This window comes from Otolemur garnettii, unplaced genomic scaffold (genome assembly GCF_000181295.1).
Source record: "Otolemur garnettii isolate 467f Iridium unplaced genomic scaffold, OtoGar3 scaffold00046, whole genome shotgun sequence".
NCBI classification, from domain to species: Eukaryota; Metazoa; Chordata; class Mammalia; order Primates; family Galagidae; genus Otolemur; species Otolemur garnettii.
This window is the reverse complement of record NW_003852441.1, coordinates 6350504-6367508: the sequence shown is the minus strand read 5'-3', so window position 1 is coordinate 6367508 and position 17005 is coordinate 6350504. Positions and strand designations below refer to the sequence as shown.

Sequence of the window (17005 nt, the reverse complement as noted above, 5' to 3'; positions counted from 1 at the left end):
GTTTTGGGTTTTTTATTTTTTCAGCAATAATTATAATTTAAGGAGTCCTCTTTAAAAAAAACCGAATAAGGAATTCAACATAAAAATTCATTATAATAATCTATATTCCATCATTGATCATGCTAGTTTTTTGTTTATTTAATTTAACATACTATCATGGTTTACTATTTCTGTCCTTCAATTTAGTTATAGATTTCCCTGCTCTCTTAGAGAAACTCCTTTCACAAAAGAGAATAATATTTTTGTATATAAGATAGTTTCTTACTATATGCTGTTTGCATCTAGAAATTTCCTAATGCAGAACAAGTGAACTTGCAATAGCTATTGTCTTAGTGCTTTTCTTCCCTCCTATGTATTTTCTTATTCATAATCATTAAAAAACATGAATATGTTCCTAGTATTTAAGGTAGGTTTCTTCTACTTGGGAGTACAGTTTGCAGTAGATAAGGACTGACCTGGCGGCTGGTGTGGGGCCAGTGTGCCCCTTATACACTCAAACCAATGAGGAGTTGTGAGAAGGAAGGAGAACCATCTAAACATGGGGATGGGAGTGTACACAATCCCTTCCTTTCAGGCCACCATCAGGGGTGGACTGGAGGATACAGCATCCTGGAGGGACAGCCAGGGGTGGGAGAAGAGAGTTTGATAATCACAGAGTGGAATTCCCAGAACAGAAGGGTTTGGGACAGATAGTAAGGGAGAAGAATTGGGGATTGATTATAAACAGCCATTTAGGGATGACCCTGGGTGGTGAGCAATGACTAAGGAAGTGTGGCCGTCTTCTGTGCCTACATGCAACTCTGTCACTACAAAGACCCGTATCACGTGACATGCTCAAATTGAAGTGATTTAACAATTCCCATTGTGTTTTACTGACAGAAATGCCAGCTGATGCCAGAGAGGATCATTCATGTCTTCAAAAAGTCCCAAAGATACCTGGGCCTTCCCAGAGCCCAACTGCCATCCTGCCCAAATCCTCGGGGTCCTTTGAACAAGCATCTTCAGGAGGCCAGCTGCCCTTTGACCACTATGCCACTGACAGCGATGAGCACCTTGAAGTCTTATTAAACTCCCAGAGTCCCTTAGGAAAGGTGAGTGATGTTGCCCTTCTGAAAATAGGGGGCGAGGAGCCTCCTTTTGAGGGGATCATGGACGGATTCTCCGGAAAGGCTGCAGAAGACCTCTTCAATGCTCATGAGATCCTCCCAGGCCCCCTCTCCCCAATGCACACACAGTTCTCATCCTCTTCTGTGGACAGCAGTGGGCTGCAGCTGAGCTTCACCGAGTCGCCTTGGGAAACCATGGAATGGTTGGACCTCACGCCACCAAGTTCTACACCAGGCTTTAGCTCCGTCACCACCAGTGGTCCCAGCATCTTTAACATCGATTTTCTGGACGTCACAGATCTCAATTTGAATTCTCCCATGGACCTTCACTTACAGCAATGGTAGAATGCCTGATCCAACAGTGGTCAAGAAGACCCAGAGGCATTCCATGGGGAAAGCACACAACATAAATGTTTTTACTACCCAAAAGAAGAAGGAAGTTAAAGAGAAGCAATGGAGACTTCCATGACAGTCAACAAGAACAAATAAGGAGTCATTTTTTAAAATAGATATAATGTAATATTTACCAATATTCAGTAACTGTTAATGATGTCAGCAATGCAATCAAAAATTTGCTTTCTCAGATTATTAAGGCTGCCCCCCTAAAAATTCTTTCACTGCTTTTTCAAAATACTTTTTTTCTAGCCCATCATTTTTCTCAGGCATTGTTGGGGCAGAAGCTGATACGCATTGTAAGCTTTTCTCATGAATTTACTAGACATCTGTGTGAAGAAAATGTAAAGTCTTTCAGGAGTACAGGGAAGCCAGCCCCTCAAAGATGATGGAAGACATACCCATGGTGCAGGCTGCTGCCTGGCTCTCCCTTTCCTGTCTTTCCAAAGAAACTCCAGATCTAGCATCGTAAAGGAGTTCTTGAGACAATCAAGGGACAGAATTGATCCATTCCCAGGGAAGCAAATTCAACTCAGTGGCCCTCTGCCAGGGAAGTCCAGCCCCACTGGAGGTAGCCAGGACTCTCTGTGGTCACTGAAAATATCTTTAGTCTAGACAACTCCACCCAGAACTTTATTCTGTTTAAGCCAGTGGCCCGATCATTCCCACCATCTCCATGAGAACCCTGAAGCAGGAAAATCTCCTACCCCTGAAGGAGAGATCTTTGGTTCTCCAACACACCTCCCTTTAGTTCAAAGACTAGAGATGACCACAGAGGCAGACAGAAAGATATCTGTAGACCCATGAAGCCACATCAGGGATCCTTCAGACAGGACTAGAGAACAATATTGTTTCACAAACCCTGGGAATAAATACCATGGGTTACTATAGCAAGATTATCACTTATGGGGGCCAACTAAATTTTTTGTTTTGTTTTGTTTTCTTATTACCAGTTTTGTTTTGTTTTTTTCCACTCCACTTTTCCTTCTAGATACCAATCCATTCTTGCTCCTCTTTGACAGTCTTTCTTTTTCTGCCCCAGCATGAAAGGGGAAAACTTCTCAGTTCTCACAAGCTGCCATACTCCCAATAAAGCCATTTTTCAAAATACTGACAGTCCAGTTTCTTCTGGAGAACTCATTCACCATATGCACAACTTGCTGTGAAAAGAAGTCATGCGAATTTCCTTAGGAAGAAACCAGTGAGTAGGCCCATCAGTCACAAAGATCACTCTATTCTTTATTGGACTGATAAGCAAACACTGGTTTCTGTTGCCCTGGGGAAATTGGAAATCATTACAGTGTAAAGATAAATGTGGAGGATATATACAGGAAAAGGAGTATTTAGAGGCTCTGAAAGAAAACACAATTGCAAGTTGAAAGTGATGGAAGGAAAAGACATTGATCTAATAAGCTGTATTCCTTATTACCTCTTGTGCTTTGGCTGGGAGATGGAAAAAAACTCAAATTGCAGAACAGTTTCTGGGAAGCTCACTGTGGCTCCAATTCACCATTTTATAGTGTTGCATGCTGTAGAAAGGAGCTATTGCTGTTGTTTTGTTTTGTTTTTATTTAAATCACTAAGGCACTGTTTTCTTCTTTTGTAAAAAAAAAATGTTCACTGTGCACTTATAGAGAAAATAATCAAAAACGTTGTGATTTTAGAAGTTCTCTTTTTGATAAACCAAAGATTTAGAAGTCATTCCATTGTTAACTTGTAAAAATGTGTGAACACAGTGTTTTTGGTGACTGTTACTCTGAAAGCTGCCAAATCTTATTCTGGGGGATGCGGTGGGTAAAATACACACACAAACACACACGTGTGTATATAGATATATACATATGTGTGTACAGGTGTGTGCACGTATCCTGAAAAGCAGTGTCACAGAGTTCTATGCCAAAAGCCTGTAACTCTGCTGTGAATGGTCCCTGGCCTTTCTCACTATGAGTTCCTGATTAATCAACCAGACTCCACGTTGCCTCTCTGTGTATGACTAATGGCTCCAGCCGATGACTCACAGCCACTTGCTTACCGTGAACAAGCTCGTCTTGGCAATGAACATGGATGTGAAAAGACAGAGCAACTTCACCATTAGCAGCTGAAATGGTAGCAAAATCTCTTGTAGAGGAGCATGAAAGGAACATGAAAATCATTTTACATTCCTTGATCCACATGGTCAATGTTTTATTTTGCTTTTATGTCAGTCATCAGATCCAAAAATCTAGAGGGGAAAGTTATCAGGGTTTTCTTTGAAGATGAAGCTACAGGGAGAAAACCTTATTAACACATTCCATACATTTTTTCATTCCTCAGCTGTGGCCTTTTGGGGTCTTGGCAGAGCTTGCTGGAGAGTACCCTTTTCAGGTGTCCTGTTGTATTACTTGTATGTTATTTCCACCCCCAACCCCTTTACTTTCTTTGGAAAACAAAATCACATGGTTTCCCTACTCTGAGATCCTGGTCAGAGTGTTAATTATTTTTTTCCTTTGGGTATTTGTATCTGAGAGACTAGACCTAGTTTGAAAGCCTTTGTCCTTTGCCAGAGTGTATTTTTCCATTGGGATCTTTCTAGATATTTCCCAGGACTGACAAACGCATCTCACAGTTCATAGAAGATAAGAGGGGTCCTGTCTATTGCTGCAGCCCAGCATAGTTCACAGAGTAGATTCCTGGACAACCAGTCTCCACTTCCTCCCACAGTTGCCACAAACCATATTCATCCCATCTCTTCTTGGCTCAGATGTGAGATTTCGGAGTGAGTGGAGATAATTGGAAGAAAATTGATGAAGGTGGCTGCTCCCAGGAGATCAGATAATCCATGTAAATTTGTCTGTCTCCTGTTGGGGATTTTATTTAAACTTTTAGTTGTGTTCTCTTTTGTAGTGACAGATGACTAAAAGATGCACAGTGACTTATGAAGATGTCCACATTCAAGTTTCTGAATGCTCCTGGGGCCCAAAGATGACCACAGGTAGTATTCTTAAGTCCACTGGAGCCCCTATGGTGATGGACTTGGAGACACTTGCAGGGATTCCCAGTGTTGCCACAGTCCACTAGATTCGTATGTACCAAGGGAGTCAGAGAACGTATTCGTGCAAATGCTTTCAGGGAGCCAGGGCTCATTAGTAGCAGCCCTGCTTCTAACAATATTGAGACAACACACGTTCTATTATAAGAGGAGGAGGGATAGAGGAGGAGGGACAGAAAGAGAGAGAGAAGAAGAAAGGAAAGGAGGGAGGAAGAGTAAAAGAGCCCAACTTCCTGATCTATGAGCCTGTCAGTTCAGCTAAGTTGTCACATTATGAAAACTATAGCAAATTTTTAAATGAGAAGTGGTTCTTAATGATACAGATTGTCCCAGTAAATTAAAAACCAAGGCAGCATGCAGTTGAATAATCAAGGGTCTATGAACCATTAGCCTTTGCCCTTCAAAAACATTTATTTCCAATCTAAAAAAAAAAAAAAATTGGGAGGGAGATTCAATAAATAAAAAACATTCCAAACATTTAAGACATGGTTTTGTTTTGTTTTGTTTTTTTCCAAATATTATTTATTTTAAATTCAGTCAACTCTTCTAGGAACAGATTCTGGTCTGGCTGAAAACTCCTACATCAAACTGATTTATGCAATGGATAATTAATTGATGATTACCACAGGCAGAGTACACAAACCTTCAGTTCTCCAATATGAATTGATTCAGTAGACTTTTCAGATTTCAAATGACTGGGGACTTGTAGTTTCTATAAACAATCTCACCAAGTATCTCCCCCAGTTCTCATACCAGAAACCTTTCTGTTATGATAAAAAGGGAGTCTTCATTTTTTTTTTCAGAAGGGAGAGTGAAGGGCCCTTTTTAGCTAAAAAGCTCTCTCCCATCCTAAGACTCTTGTTTCTTTCTCTGTGGTCAAATGGCAGTTGTCATTCCCATGGAGATGTGTTAATATCTCCCACCATTTAAAGCATCTGTGAGAGTTTGAAGATTTGTTTTGGTTGCCAGATACAGAAACCCTTTGAAAAAAAAGGGAGGGAATGAGGGAGAAACATTGTGTTTGGTCTTACCCCTATCCTCAATTATCTCAGCAAGGCTACCTGTAGTGGGGGGAAGAGAGGATCTAGGTGAGCCTCCATCCCTTAAGGGAAAAGCTCCAAAGAGCATGAAGGCAATTTGGTCTTCCCTCCAGGCCTTGGCTGCCTTCCTCAGAGCAGGAAGCCCACATTGCTGGTGTGCAGTTTCCTATCAGATAGGCGAAAACACGTAGTGAAGAGAATCTGAAGTCTTGGTTTTTTTCATAAATCTAATATAAACCAGTAGGGTGGTACAAATATTTTATTAGATGATATTAATAGGCACACAGACTCCAGGTCCTGGAACAAGATGGTCCCACAGTGCCTAGAGACAGCCAGTTGTGTTAAGGATTTGGGTTTCGTTCTGGAGTCCATGTTTTCAGAGAAACCCTGGCTAGGTTAAAACTATCCATGATTTCAAGTCAGGAAGGCATCTGGGATGAATTTCACTATTATCTGCCAGGGATATTGTAATAGGACTCGTTGGCTCCAATAACATGGAAGTTCCCTTCTGATTCTAGAACTTGGTGATTTTCCCTATGAATGAACACAAACAACCCCATTGCTGTCTCTTGTGCTGATTTTAACCCTCTGCTTCCATCGTGGACACTGGTAGCTTGTGTTTTTTTAGAAATGGTTTAATGGCTCCCGAGTGTTGGTGGGGAAAGGGAGTATGAAGATCAGGAATCTGGAAGCTATCATAATGTTTTCCAAAAGAACTGAACCTACACTGCCCGGAGTTCCTTTCCAAGGGGCCTGCACAAGGACTGAGGGCGTTGTACTGCTGAGTGCTTAAAACCTTCCTCGGGGAAGCACAGAGAGGTGCCTTCCACAGAACAAAGGAGAAAGCATCCTGCCTTCTCGGCAGGACCCTGTGGAATGGTGTTTTCATCTTGGTCTCCTTTGCTCAACTCTACATAACCAGAAAGAAATGTGGGTGAGCACGAAGGCAAGAAGCAATGGCTAAAATACCAAAGTTGGCATGTGTTCTTTTTTTTTTAAAAAAAAATGCATATATTTTTAAATAAAATGTTTATTTTAAAAAGAAATGCAAACTTTGTTTCTTGGCTGTATGCTGTACCCATGCCCTGGTGCTATGTGTTATTTACATGTATTATTTTCTTTTATTCTCACAACGGTCCCAGGAAGTGGTACCATTATTATCCCCATTTTTGCAAAAGAAACTCAGGCTCAGAGAAGCAACTTACATTGCCTAAGATCACACAACTGAAAAAGTGGCAGAGTCAAGAGTCAGACTGTGATTTGCCCCCTTCCACAGCCCCTGAGCTTAAGCACCACACAGTCATAATAACGTAATGGGAACTCAGGCAAAACGGATTCTCAGGCTACAAACATGCCTGTAAAAATACACATGCACACAGACACACAAATTCGCAACTTAGTCAACCCAACATTTTCATCAGTTTAGCAACTGAGTACATTGAATAAATAGCATGGCCCATGAGACATGAATAGGCTATATAAAACATAATTTTATCTGCTTTCTCTTCTAATTTTATTCCTCATTATCTCATTGACAATATATAAACCACATAGAGGACCCAGGATATTATGGAAGAGCCCTAGACTGGGCATCCCAATCCCTGGGTTAGCCAAGAACTAATTTTTCTCCATACTGTGGTTCTGCCTTCCCCTGTGTAAGCTCTACTTCCAGGTGTGCTCTCTCCATGTAGACTCAACAAGCTCTTGAGTTGCCAATAGCCCCATGTGTGATAATTCCAGTAATGAGAGAGTTTCTCATTCCTAGGAGTCTTTGCAGAAATCTTGCAGCTGGCTCTGGGTGGTCTGGGAAGGTCATGACTATCCCTGAACCCAGCTTTGTGGCTGTAAGAAGGAGGAACAAATTCATTCCCAGGGCTTGGATCCCCTGCTCAGCCCTGATCTGTGGAGTAGGGTTATTTCATTCTCCAGAACTGACAATGGGCTGGTTGCAGGGCTCATGCCTATAATCCTAACACTCCAGGTGGCCAAGCCAGGGGATTGTTTGAGCTCAGGAGTTCGAGACCAACCTGAGCAAGAGCAAGACCCCTATCTCTACTTAAAAAATTAAAAAACTAGCTGGGCGTTGTAGTGGGCGTCTGTAGTCCTAGCTACTCTGAAGGCTGAGGTGGGCGGACCACTTGAGCCCAAAAGTTTGAGGTTGCTGTGACCTATGATGACACCATGGTACTCGACAAAAAACCTGACAATGGGGAAAGTGAAAGTTTTTAAGGGAAAATTGGAGTGCTGTTACATATGAGGGGATGGACATAGAAACAATAGATTTCTGCTACATTATATCTGCTTTCAAGAAGTTTTCCATCTAGTGAGGAGACACATGCACAAGGAATGATGCATAGTCTGGAAAGTGCAATCTCTGTGCTACCAGAAAGGACCTGCCAAAGTCTTGGGGGTGGAAGGGGGATGGGGGCAGTCAGGAAGAAATCTTCCGAGAAGGAGTCCACTGAGCCAAGATATTAATGAGATAAGAGTTGGGTAAACAATTAAGGGAAAGAGCATTCTAGGCCAAGACAGTCTGTGCAAAGGCCTTCAAGGAACTTAAGAAGTTCAGGATTGCTAGGGAGTGGGAAAAAAGGGGAGCGGTACTGGGGTAGAAATGTCAGAAAGAAAAGAAGTTGGGAGCTGTGTTAATCTGCTAATGCTGCCGTAAGAAGACACCTCATGTGGGGTGGCTTAAGCACCAGAAATGTATAGCCTCCCTGTACTAGAGGCGAGAAGCATGAATTCAAGGCACCAGCAGGGTTGGCTGCTCTCTCCTTGGCTTGCAGATGGCCAGATTTGTGTCCACAGGCACAAATCTTCCCTATATCTCTGCATCATCTGACCCTTCGCACATGTCTGTCTCTGTGTCCAAATTTCCCCGTTTTATAATGGCTCCAGTTATCTTGGATTAAGACCCACCCTAACAACCTCATGGTAACTTGATTACTTTTGTTAAGGTCTGATCTCTAAGTAGGTTCACATTCAGAGGTGCTGAGGGTTCAGACTTCAATGTATTAATATAAATTCTGAGGAAACACAATTCAATCCATAGAGGAGGCAAACCTGGGTTGGACCATGATGGACCTCATAAGATGTATTGAAGAGTATGGACTAATCTCTAAAACAGAGGAGTATCACTGACAGGTTTTAAACAAGGAAGTGCTGTAACAGTCTTCACCCTTTAGAAAGATGACTCTGGGCCCAGCGCCTGTGGCTCAAACGGCTAAGGCGCCAGCCACATACACCTGAGCTGGCTGGTTCAAATCCAGCCTGGGCCCGCCAAACAACAATGATGGCTGCAACCAAAAAATAGCCAGGCATTGTGGTGGGTGCCTGTGGTTCCAGCTACTTGGGAGGTAGAGGCAGGAGACTCGCGTGAGCCCAGGAGTTGGAGGTTGCTGTGAGCTGTGACACCATGGCACTCTACCCAGGGCAACAGCTTGAGGCTCTGTCTCAAAAAAAAAAAAAAGAAAGAAAAAAAGAAAGATGACTCTGGCTATGGTATAGATTGGAGTGTCAAGGACAAGTGAAGGGTACCCTAGTACATTTTTGTAAATGCATTTAATAAATTACTGGTGTCCTCCTTCTTCTACAGACGTGAATACTTAAAGAGAAATGATGAGTAATCCAACATATTGGATTTAGTAAACAAAAATAATGTGGTTGGGGTGGCAAGAGTGAAGGCAGTGCCTTAACGGCCTGTAGCAACAACTCCATCAAGGGGCAGATGGTGGCCTTGACTGAGAAAGTGGTGCTGGGAACAGAGAAATGACGGTAGTATTGGACCATGTTAACAGAATGGAAAAGATGGGACTTGATCATTGGATGGGGATGGTGAAGGAGAAAGAGGCTTGAATTTCAGGGAAGGAGAGTTGGATGTTGGGTGCATGCTAGTGCCATTCACAATAAAAGATCCAAAACTAGGAAGAGTTACATAGCAGGAAAAACAATAAAAGTGGTTTCTGAACGTTTAGTATCTGTGGGACACTCAAGCCAAAAGTCTTCACTAGAGAGGTCTGGAGCTTTGTGTGAGGATGACAGATACAGATGTGGTCAGCACATGGACGTTAACTGAGATCATTGGAAGAACTGTGACCTACACAATGTGTGAAGTGAGAAAAAAAGAAGATATGCCGAGAAATGCCAATGTTCACAATATTGGTACAGAAGAATGAGAGGGAGTGGTTACAAAACAAAGAGAGGGTGGAATTTCTATTACCAAGGCTGGAGAAAATTTCAGGAAAGAGGTAGTTTTTAACCCTATCTAATGCTACTATGTTCCACCAACAGAAGGACTGGAAAGTGTTGATTTGACTAACAAGGAGGTGGCTGATAACCAAGGTGAGAGAGAACAGTGTGTTGGGAGTGGTGATGCCAGGTGGTGTAGACTGAGGAATTAAAGAGAAGTGAGGAAGTGGAGACAGGAAAACCAGGTGTGTCTTCAAGAAGCATGGCAATATGGGAGGAAGACACACAAGGCCATGGCAGAGGGTCAAACATTAAAGGGAGTTTTCAAGAGGCATTAATGAGGAGCTGATGTAAAAGCTGATGAGAATAAGGTAGTATAAAAGAGAAAGAAGGTGGGAGAGAATGAGATCCAGACTGGTTTGCTTTGAGGAAGCAGAGACCTGGTTGCTGTGACAGGAGAGAAAAATGAGGGTGGGTGAAGAAGCAGGTGCCATGGGAGGACATGGAAAAGGGAGTTCTCAGATGGAAGCTTCTATGTCATACTTGAAGTGAGATGGAGAGATGATTATCATTTATGGGGGCAGAAGAGGCATGGGAGGGACCCCATTGCTGTGCATTTACCCAGAAGAAAAAAAATCCTTTTACCACAGGGACACTTTCCCTACATTGCTTATCACAGCTCAATTTACAATCACCAAAATGTGGAAACAGGCTAAACGCCCACCAACCCAGGAATGGATTAACAGGCTGTGGTATATGTGTACCATGGGATACTATTCAACCACTAAAAATGATAGAGGCTTTACATCTTTTGTACTAACCTAGATGGATGTGGAACACATTCTTCTTAGTAAAGCATCACAAGAATGGAGAAACAAGAATCCTATGTACTCAATTCTGATATGAAGACAATTAATGTTCTAGTAATTGAGCTAAGAAAGGGAAGGAGGGAGAGAGTGGGGGCAAGGGGTGTGGTATACCTTTTGGGGGCAGGACACAATTATAAGAGGGTCCTTATCTAATGAAAGCAATCAATGTAACCTGGTTCTATGTACCCTCAATGAATCCCCAACAATAAAAAAAAATTAAAACAAAAAACTACTAGAAGAAACTCTGGAAAGATTTATATATATATATATTTATAACTTTGACTTGGATGCTTCTTTCTAGGCATTGGACAAAAGCCAGAAAACATAAGAGACTTCAGTTTTTCCTTTATGCACCTCAGTGTTGCTTAAGTTTCCATCAGAATTTTTTTATTGTATACAAAAAAAAACTAACCCCATAAAGTAAACAAAAAAATGGAAGAAGGCAGGATTAAGAGCTGTGGAGAATGGGAGAGAAATTGATGAAAAGATATAGACGGATGCCTGGGAAGAGCTGGAAAGGTTGACTGCAGATCATGCCCTCTGCACATTGGTGGGACTTCCTGTTAACAACAGCAAAGAGGTGAGTTAAGCTCAAGATGCTGCAGAAATGGATAGGAGAGCAGGAAAACAGCACTGGGTACCTCAGGGCATGTCTAAAGAGGAAGTGAAATGGTGAACTGTGGAATAAACAAAGTATAATTATTTATATAAGTGAAAATTGGACTCAAAAGGTGGTAAACTCAAGAAACTAGGAGCCATTATATTGTCATCATGGTGATAATGACAGAAATGAGTACCCATGTTAGAATTTAATAGAAGTGAACAAGTTTCCCAAGAGTGGCTCAGAGTGGAAGTCTTGAGCTTGACATGCCTAGATTAAAAGGAAATCACTTTTTCTTGTTTTGTTTTGTTTTTAGAGACAGAGTCTCAATATGTCACCTTTAGTAGAGTGCTGTGGCATCACAGCTCACAGCAACCTCCAACTCTTGGGCTTAAGTGATTCTCTTGCCTCAGCCTCCTAAGTATCTGAGACTACAGGCACCCACCACAATGCCCGGCTATTTTTTTGTTGCAATTGTTTAGTTGGTCTGGGCTGGGTTCAAACCCGCCATCTTCGGTGTATGTGGCTGGCACTGTAACCAACGTGCTATGGGTGGTGAGCCAGGAAGTTCACTTTATCACCCCCAAAACCACATCACTCCAAGTGCCTTTGTGTACACTGATGGAAAGAGAGCCCTACTGCTCTTGTCTTTTGTAGTGGAACTGGAACACAGTATATTCCTGATACTACAGAATGGTCTGATAGCCAGGTAACAGCTGTCAAGAGGGGAGTCTAGAGACTTTCCACTAATTACTGCCACCAGGCTGACAGGCTCTCAGCAGGTGTGGTCTTACTCCTTGGGTATCACGCTCAGGAAGGAACCCCCTGTCCAAGTGAGCTTGGACTCTCCCTTGGGAGAGCACGCTTGCCCTTTGAAGGCCATTCCCCTCTAGAACAGAGTGTTAAATTCTGTGCACTTTCTCCTCTCCTGAGCCCAGGAGAGGCTGTGAGCCCCCCATGCTTCTACTGTGTGTGACACACAAGAGCCAGTGGGGATAACTATGTCATTCCTCATTCAGAACATGACACTTTTGTCCAGGACAGATGCTAAATCCTAAAGAAGGCCAAGAAAATAGAAATATCCAAGATGGTTCCAGGCAAATCAGGATGATCATCACCCTGAATATGAGCCATTGGGAGGACACTGAACCCCCATCCACTTTTGTAGACCCCAATTGTTCAGCTGATTTGATGTAGGGACTAGGCCACTGGTTGTACCTCTTTGTAGCCTCAAGGTAATTTAAGTGGCAACCTTGCCCCTTGCCTGATACCCATCTTCTTTAGATACAATCTCCTCTCCCCTGACTGTGAAAAGTCACTTGAATCTTAAATTTGAAGCCTAGTCTCTTTCCTCTTATAAACCTCTGGGACTCACATATTAATACAAATGGATCCACCCTTCTTCATCATTCCCTAGATCATCAAGAGGTATTTGGAGAAGCAGCTGCATTCATCTTGGGCTTGGGGACATCTGTCTTCACAACAGTGAGGCCTATTTGCTTTACCTACATAAATTGAGAGAGGTCACTAAAGGAAGAACTCCCTATAATAATAAAAACATTCTCCAAAACAGAATATTCTGGCACAGAAGATTTGTCACAAGGTACCGTCTTAGGTTAGTACCGTTCATTGAAAGTCTTCTACTGTATTTGCATGATTCCAAATAAGCACATTCGACATACACTTTCTCATTGAACTCTAAACTTTGAGAGTTAGATTCTACTATCATCTCCATTATTTTTAGATGGGGAATGTTAAATGATTTTCCCAAGAGCATCCAGAAACGGTAGAGACAGGATTTGATCACAGGTATGCCTGATTCTGGCGGCAGGCTGCCTTGCCTCCCCCTCACTCTATAGGTTTAGTGGGGAGTAATCAAGGATATGTTCATGCTAGGAGGTCACTCCAGAGGAACATGTTTGAATTTAAGGTTCTGCAGTGGGAAGCTCATGAACACCAAGGGGTTCTTTGAGGATAAGTAGCTAAAATGAAGCAAATGTCAAAATCATTGAGGCGAACAGTGTGAAAGGCTGGGTGACCCAGCCATGTAGACATCCGCATAATGCAAAATGACAGCAGGACATGGGGGACAGAAGTAGGTCAAGCCGAGTACAAAACTTGTCAATGAATGAGGAGAAATAACCAGGAAGTATGAAGATCACCAGGAAGGAAGGAGGGACAGTGGTAGAGCCTCCAGCCCCCAGCAGGAGCCTCCGATAACAGGAGCTCCTGTACAAAGGTGGGTGAATAAAAGTGTGGAAGTAGGAATGAGAGGATGGAGGATTTCAACCCCAATGCCAAAACCTAGGGAATGTGGGTAGAGGGAGATAGAAAAACCTACACTTGAGAATGTTGCAGAAGAGATGAGATCAAGTTCCAGAGGTTGCGGATGCAAGAACATGTACATCCCAGAAAGGATTTTAGAGGGAAGGGCTTTGGACCAGCAGTGAGGAAACCCAGCAGTATAGAGATGAAAGCAGAGGAGATAACAAACGATCTGCTGGAGCTTATGGCAGGCGCAGGGCCTGAAAACACCAGACATGTATGCCAAGGTGTTTTTACCCAGCCCAAAGGCTGCAGAGGGAACCCCTCCCAGGAACCTCTCAGCAGGTGACAGAGAAAGTGAAGCCTCCCAGAAAGGATTCTCAATGCCTGGATCAGTGTGGTTTTGAGGGCATCCTCACCCTTAATCTTCCTGGTATGCAGTCAATGAATGAGCAGCACAGAGAGCAAGAGCTCGATCAGAATCCTATCACTACCACTTACACAATTTTTTTTTTTTTAGTTATTGTATTAAGACATTTATATTCTACATTTAGAGAGATTCACATGTACCCTTGTAAGATGAACCATAGGTGTGGTCCCACCAATCACCCTCCCTCCACCAAACCTCCCCCCTCCTTCTCCCCTTTCCTCATATTCTTGGGCTATATTTGTGTTATAACTTTCAAATGAAAGCTATAAATTAGTCTCATAGTAGGGCTGAGTACATTGGATAATTTTTCTTCCATTTTTGAGATACTTTGTTAAGAAGAACATTTTCCAGCTCCATCCACGTAAACATGAAGGATGTAAAGTCTCCATCTTTCTTTAAGGCTGCATAGTATTCTGTGGTGTACATATACCACAATTTAATCTATTTGTGGGTTGATGGGCACTTGGTTTTCTTCCATGACCTAGAAATTATGAATTGGGCTACAGTAAACATTCTAGTACAAATATCTTTGTTGTAGTGTGATTTTTGGTCTTCTGGATATATACCTAGTAGAAGAATTATAGGATCAAATGGCAGGTCTATTTTTAGTTCTCTAAGTGTTCTCCAGATGTCTTTCCAAAAGGAACATATTAGTTTGCAATCCCACCAGCAGTGTAGAAGTGTTCCCTTTTCTCCACATCCACGCCAGCATCTGTGATTTTGGGATTTTGTGATATGGGCTAATCTTACTGGTATTAGATGATATCTCTAAGTAGTTTTTATTTGCATTTCTCTGATGATTAAGGATGATGAGCATTTTTTCATATATCTGTAGGCCATGTGCCTGTCTTCTTCAGAGAAGTTTCTCTTCAAGTCCCTTGCCCACCCTGAGATGGGATCACTTGTTCTCTTCTTGCTAATATGTTTGAGTTCTCTGTGGATTCTGGTTATTAAACCTTTGTCGGAGACATAACTAGCAAATATCTTCTCCCATTCTGAGGGCTGTCTGTTTGTTTTACTACTGTGTTCTTGGCTATGCAGAAGCTTTTTAGTTTGATCAGGTCCCAGTAGTGTATTTTTGATGTTGCTTTAATTGCCCAGGGACCTCCTCATAAAATGTTCACCCAGGTCAATTTCTTCAAGTATTTTCCCTACACTTTCTTCTACTATTTTTATAGTTTCAAGTCTTAAGTTTAAATCTTTAATCTAGTGAGAGTCTATCTTAGTTAATGGTGAAAGGTGTGGATCCAGTTTCAGTCTTCTGCAGGTCACCAACCATTTCGCCCAGCACCATTTGTTAAATAGGGAATCTTTTCCCCACTCAATGTTTTTAATTGGCTTGTCAAAGGTCAGATAACAGTAAGTAGCTGGAATCATCTCTTGGTTCTCTATTCTGTTCCATACATCTACCTCTCTGTTTTTTGTGCCAGTACCATGCCATTTTGACCACTATCGATTTATAGTATAGTCTGAGGTCTGGTAACATGATTCCTCCTGCTTTTTTTTTTAATTTCTGAGTAATGTCTTGGCTATTTGAGGTTTTTTCTGATTCCGTATAAAATGAAGTATTATTTTTTCAAGATCTTTAAGGTATGACAGTGGAGCTTTAATAGGGATTGCATTAAAATTATACATTGCTTTGGGTAGTATGGAAATTTTAACAATGATTGTTCCCAGCCATGAGCATGGCATGTTTTTCCATTTGTTAACATTTTCAGCTATTTCTTTTCTTAGAGTTTCATAGTTCTCTTTATAGAGATCTTTCACATCCTTTGTTAGGTAAATTCCCAAATATTTCATCTTCTTTGGCACTACAATGAATGGAATAGAGTCCTTGACTGTTTTTTCAGCTTGGCTACTGTTTGTGTATATAAAGGCTACTGGTTTGTGAGTGTTAATTTTGTAACCTGAGATGCTACTGTATTCCTTGATCACTTCTAAGAGTTTTGTAGTAGAATCCCTGGTGTTTTCTGGATATACAATCATATCATCTGCAAAAAATGAAAGTTTAATCTCTTCTGACCCTATATGGATACCTTTGATCACCTTTTCTTCCCCAGGTGTGATGGCTAAAACTTCCATTACAATGTTAAAGAGCAATGGAGACAATGGGCAACCTTGCCTCATTCCTGATCTAAGTGAAAATGATTTCAATTTAACTCCATTCAATACAATATTGGCTGTGGGTTTGCTGTAGATGGCCTTTATCAGTTTAAGAAATGTCCCTTCTAGACCAATTTTCTTAAGTATTCTGATCATGATGGAATGCTGGATATTATCAAAAGCTTTTTCTGCATCAATTGAGAGAATGATATGGTCTTTCTTTTTTAATTTGTTTATGTGATGAATATATTTATAGATTTACATATGATGAACCAGCCTTGGGACCCTGGGATAAGACCGACTTGTTCGTGGTGTATAATTTGTTTGATGTGTTGCTGGATTCTGTTTGTTAGTATTTTGTTGAATATTTTCACATCAATATTCATTAGTGATATTGGTCTATAATTTTATTTTCTTGTTCAGTCTTTTCCTGGTTTGGGGATCAAGCTCATGTTTGCTTCATAGAATGTGTGGGGTAGTATTCCTTCTTTTTCTATAGAAGGAAAAGTTTAAGTAATATAGGCACTAGTTTCTCTTTAAAGGTTTTGTGGCATTCTGACATGAAGCCTTCTGGTCCCAGGCTTTTCTTTTTAGGGAGATTTTGTATAGTTGATGCTATTTCAGAACTTGATATAAACCTGTTCAACATTTCCACTTCCTTCTGGCTAAGTCTTGGAAGGTGGTGTGCTTCCAAGTTTTGGTCAATTTCCTTCAGATTTTCATATTTCTGAGAATAAAGTTTCTTGTGATAGTCATTAAGAATTTTTTGAATTTCTAATGAGTCTGTTGTTATTTTGTCTTTACCATTTCTGATTGATGAGATTAGATATTTAACTATTTTTTTCTTGGTTAAGTTAGCCAAAGGTTTATCTATTTTATTGACCTTTTCAAAAAATCAACTTTTTGATTTATTGATCTGTTGTATAATCCTTTTGTTTTCAATTTCATTTAATTCTGCTCTAATTTTGTTATTTCTTTTCTT

The 17005-nt window shown here is 41.3% G+C and overlaps 1 protein-coding gene across 2 annotated transcripts in view; it reads left to right on the top strand.

Moving 5' to 3' along the window:
• Positions 1 to 1766, top strand: part of MYOCD (myocardin) — a 99829-nt gene extending 98063 nt beyond the window's left edge. Inside the window, exon 14 of one of the 2 annotated variants that reach the window (XM_003791081.1) lies at positions 880 to 1766. In XM_003791081.1, coding sequence (XP_003791129.1) covers positions 880 to 1451 — 572 coding nt within the window. In that variant the 3' untranslated portion in view covers positions 1452 to 1766. The remainder of the gene's footprint in view (positions 1 to 879) is intronic. The other variant, XM_012805977.1, reaches the window with a different exon arrangement.
• Positions 1767 to 17005: the final 15239 nt, after the last annotated feature.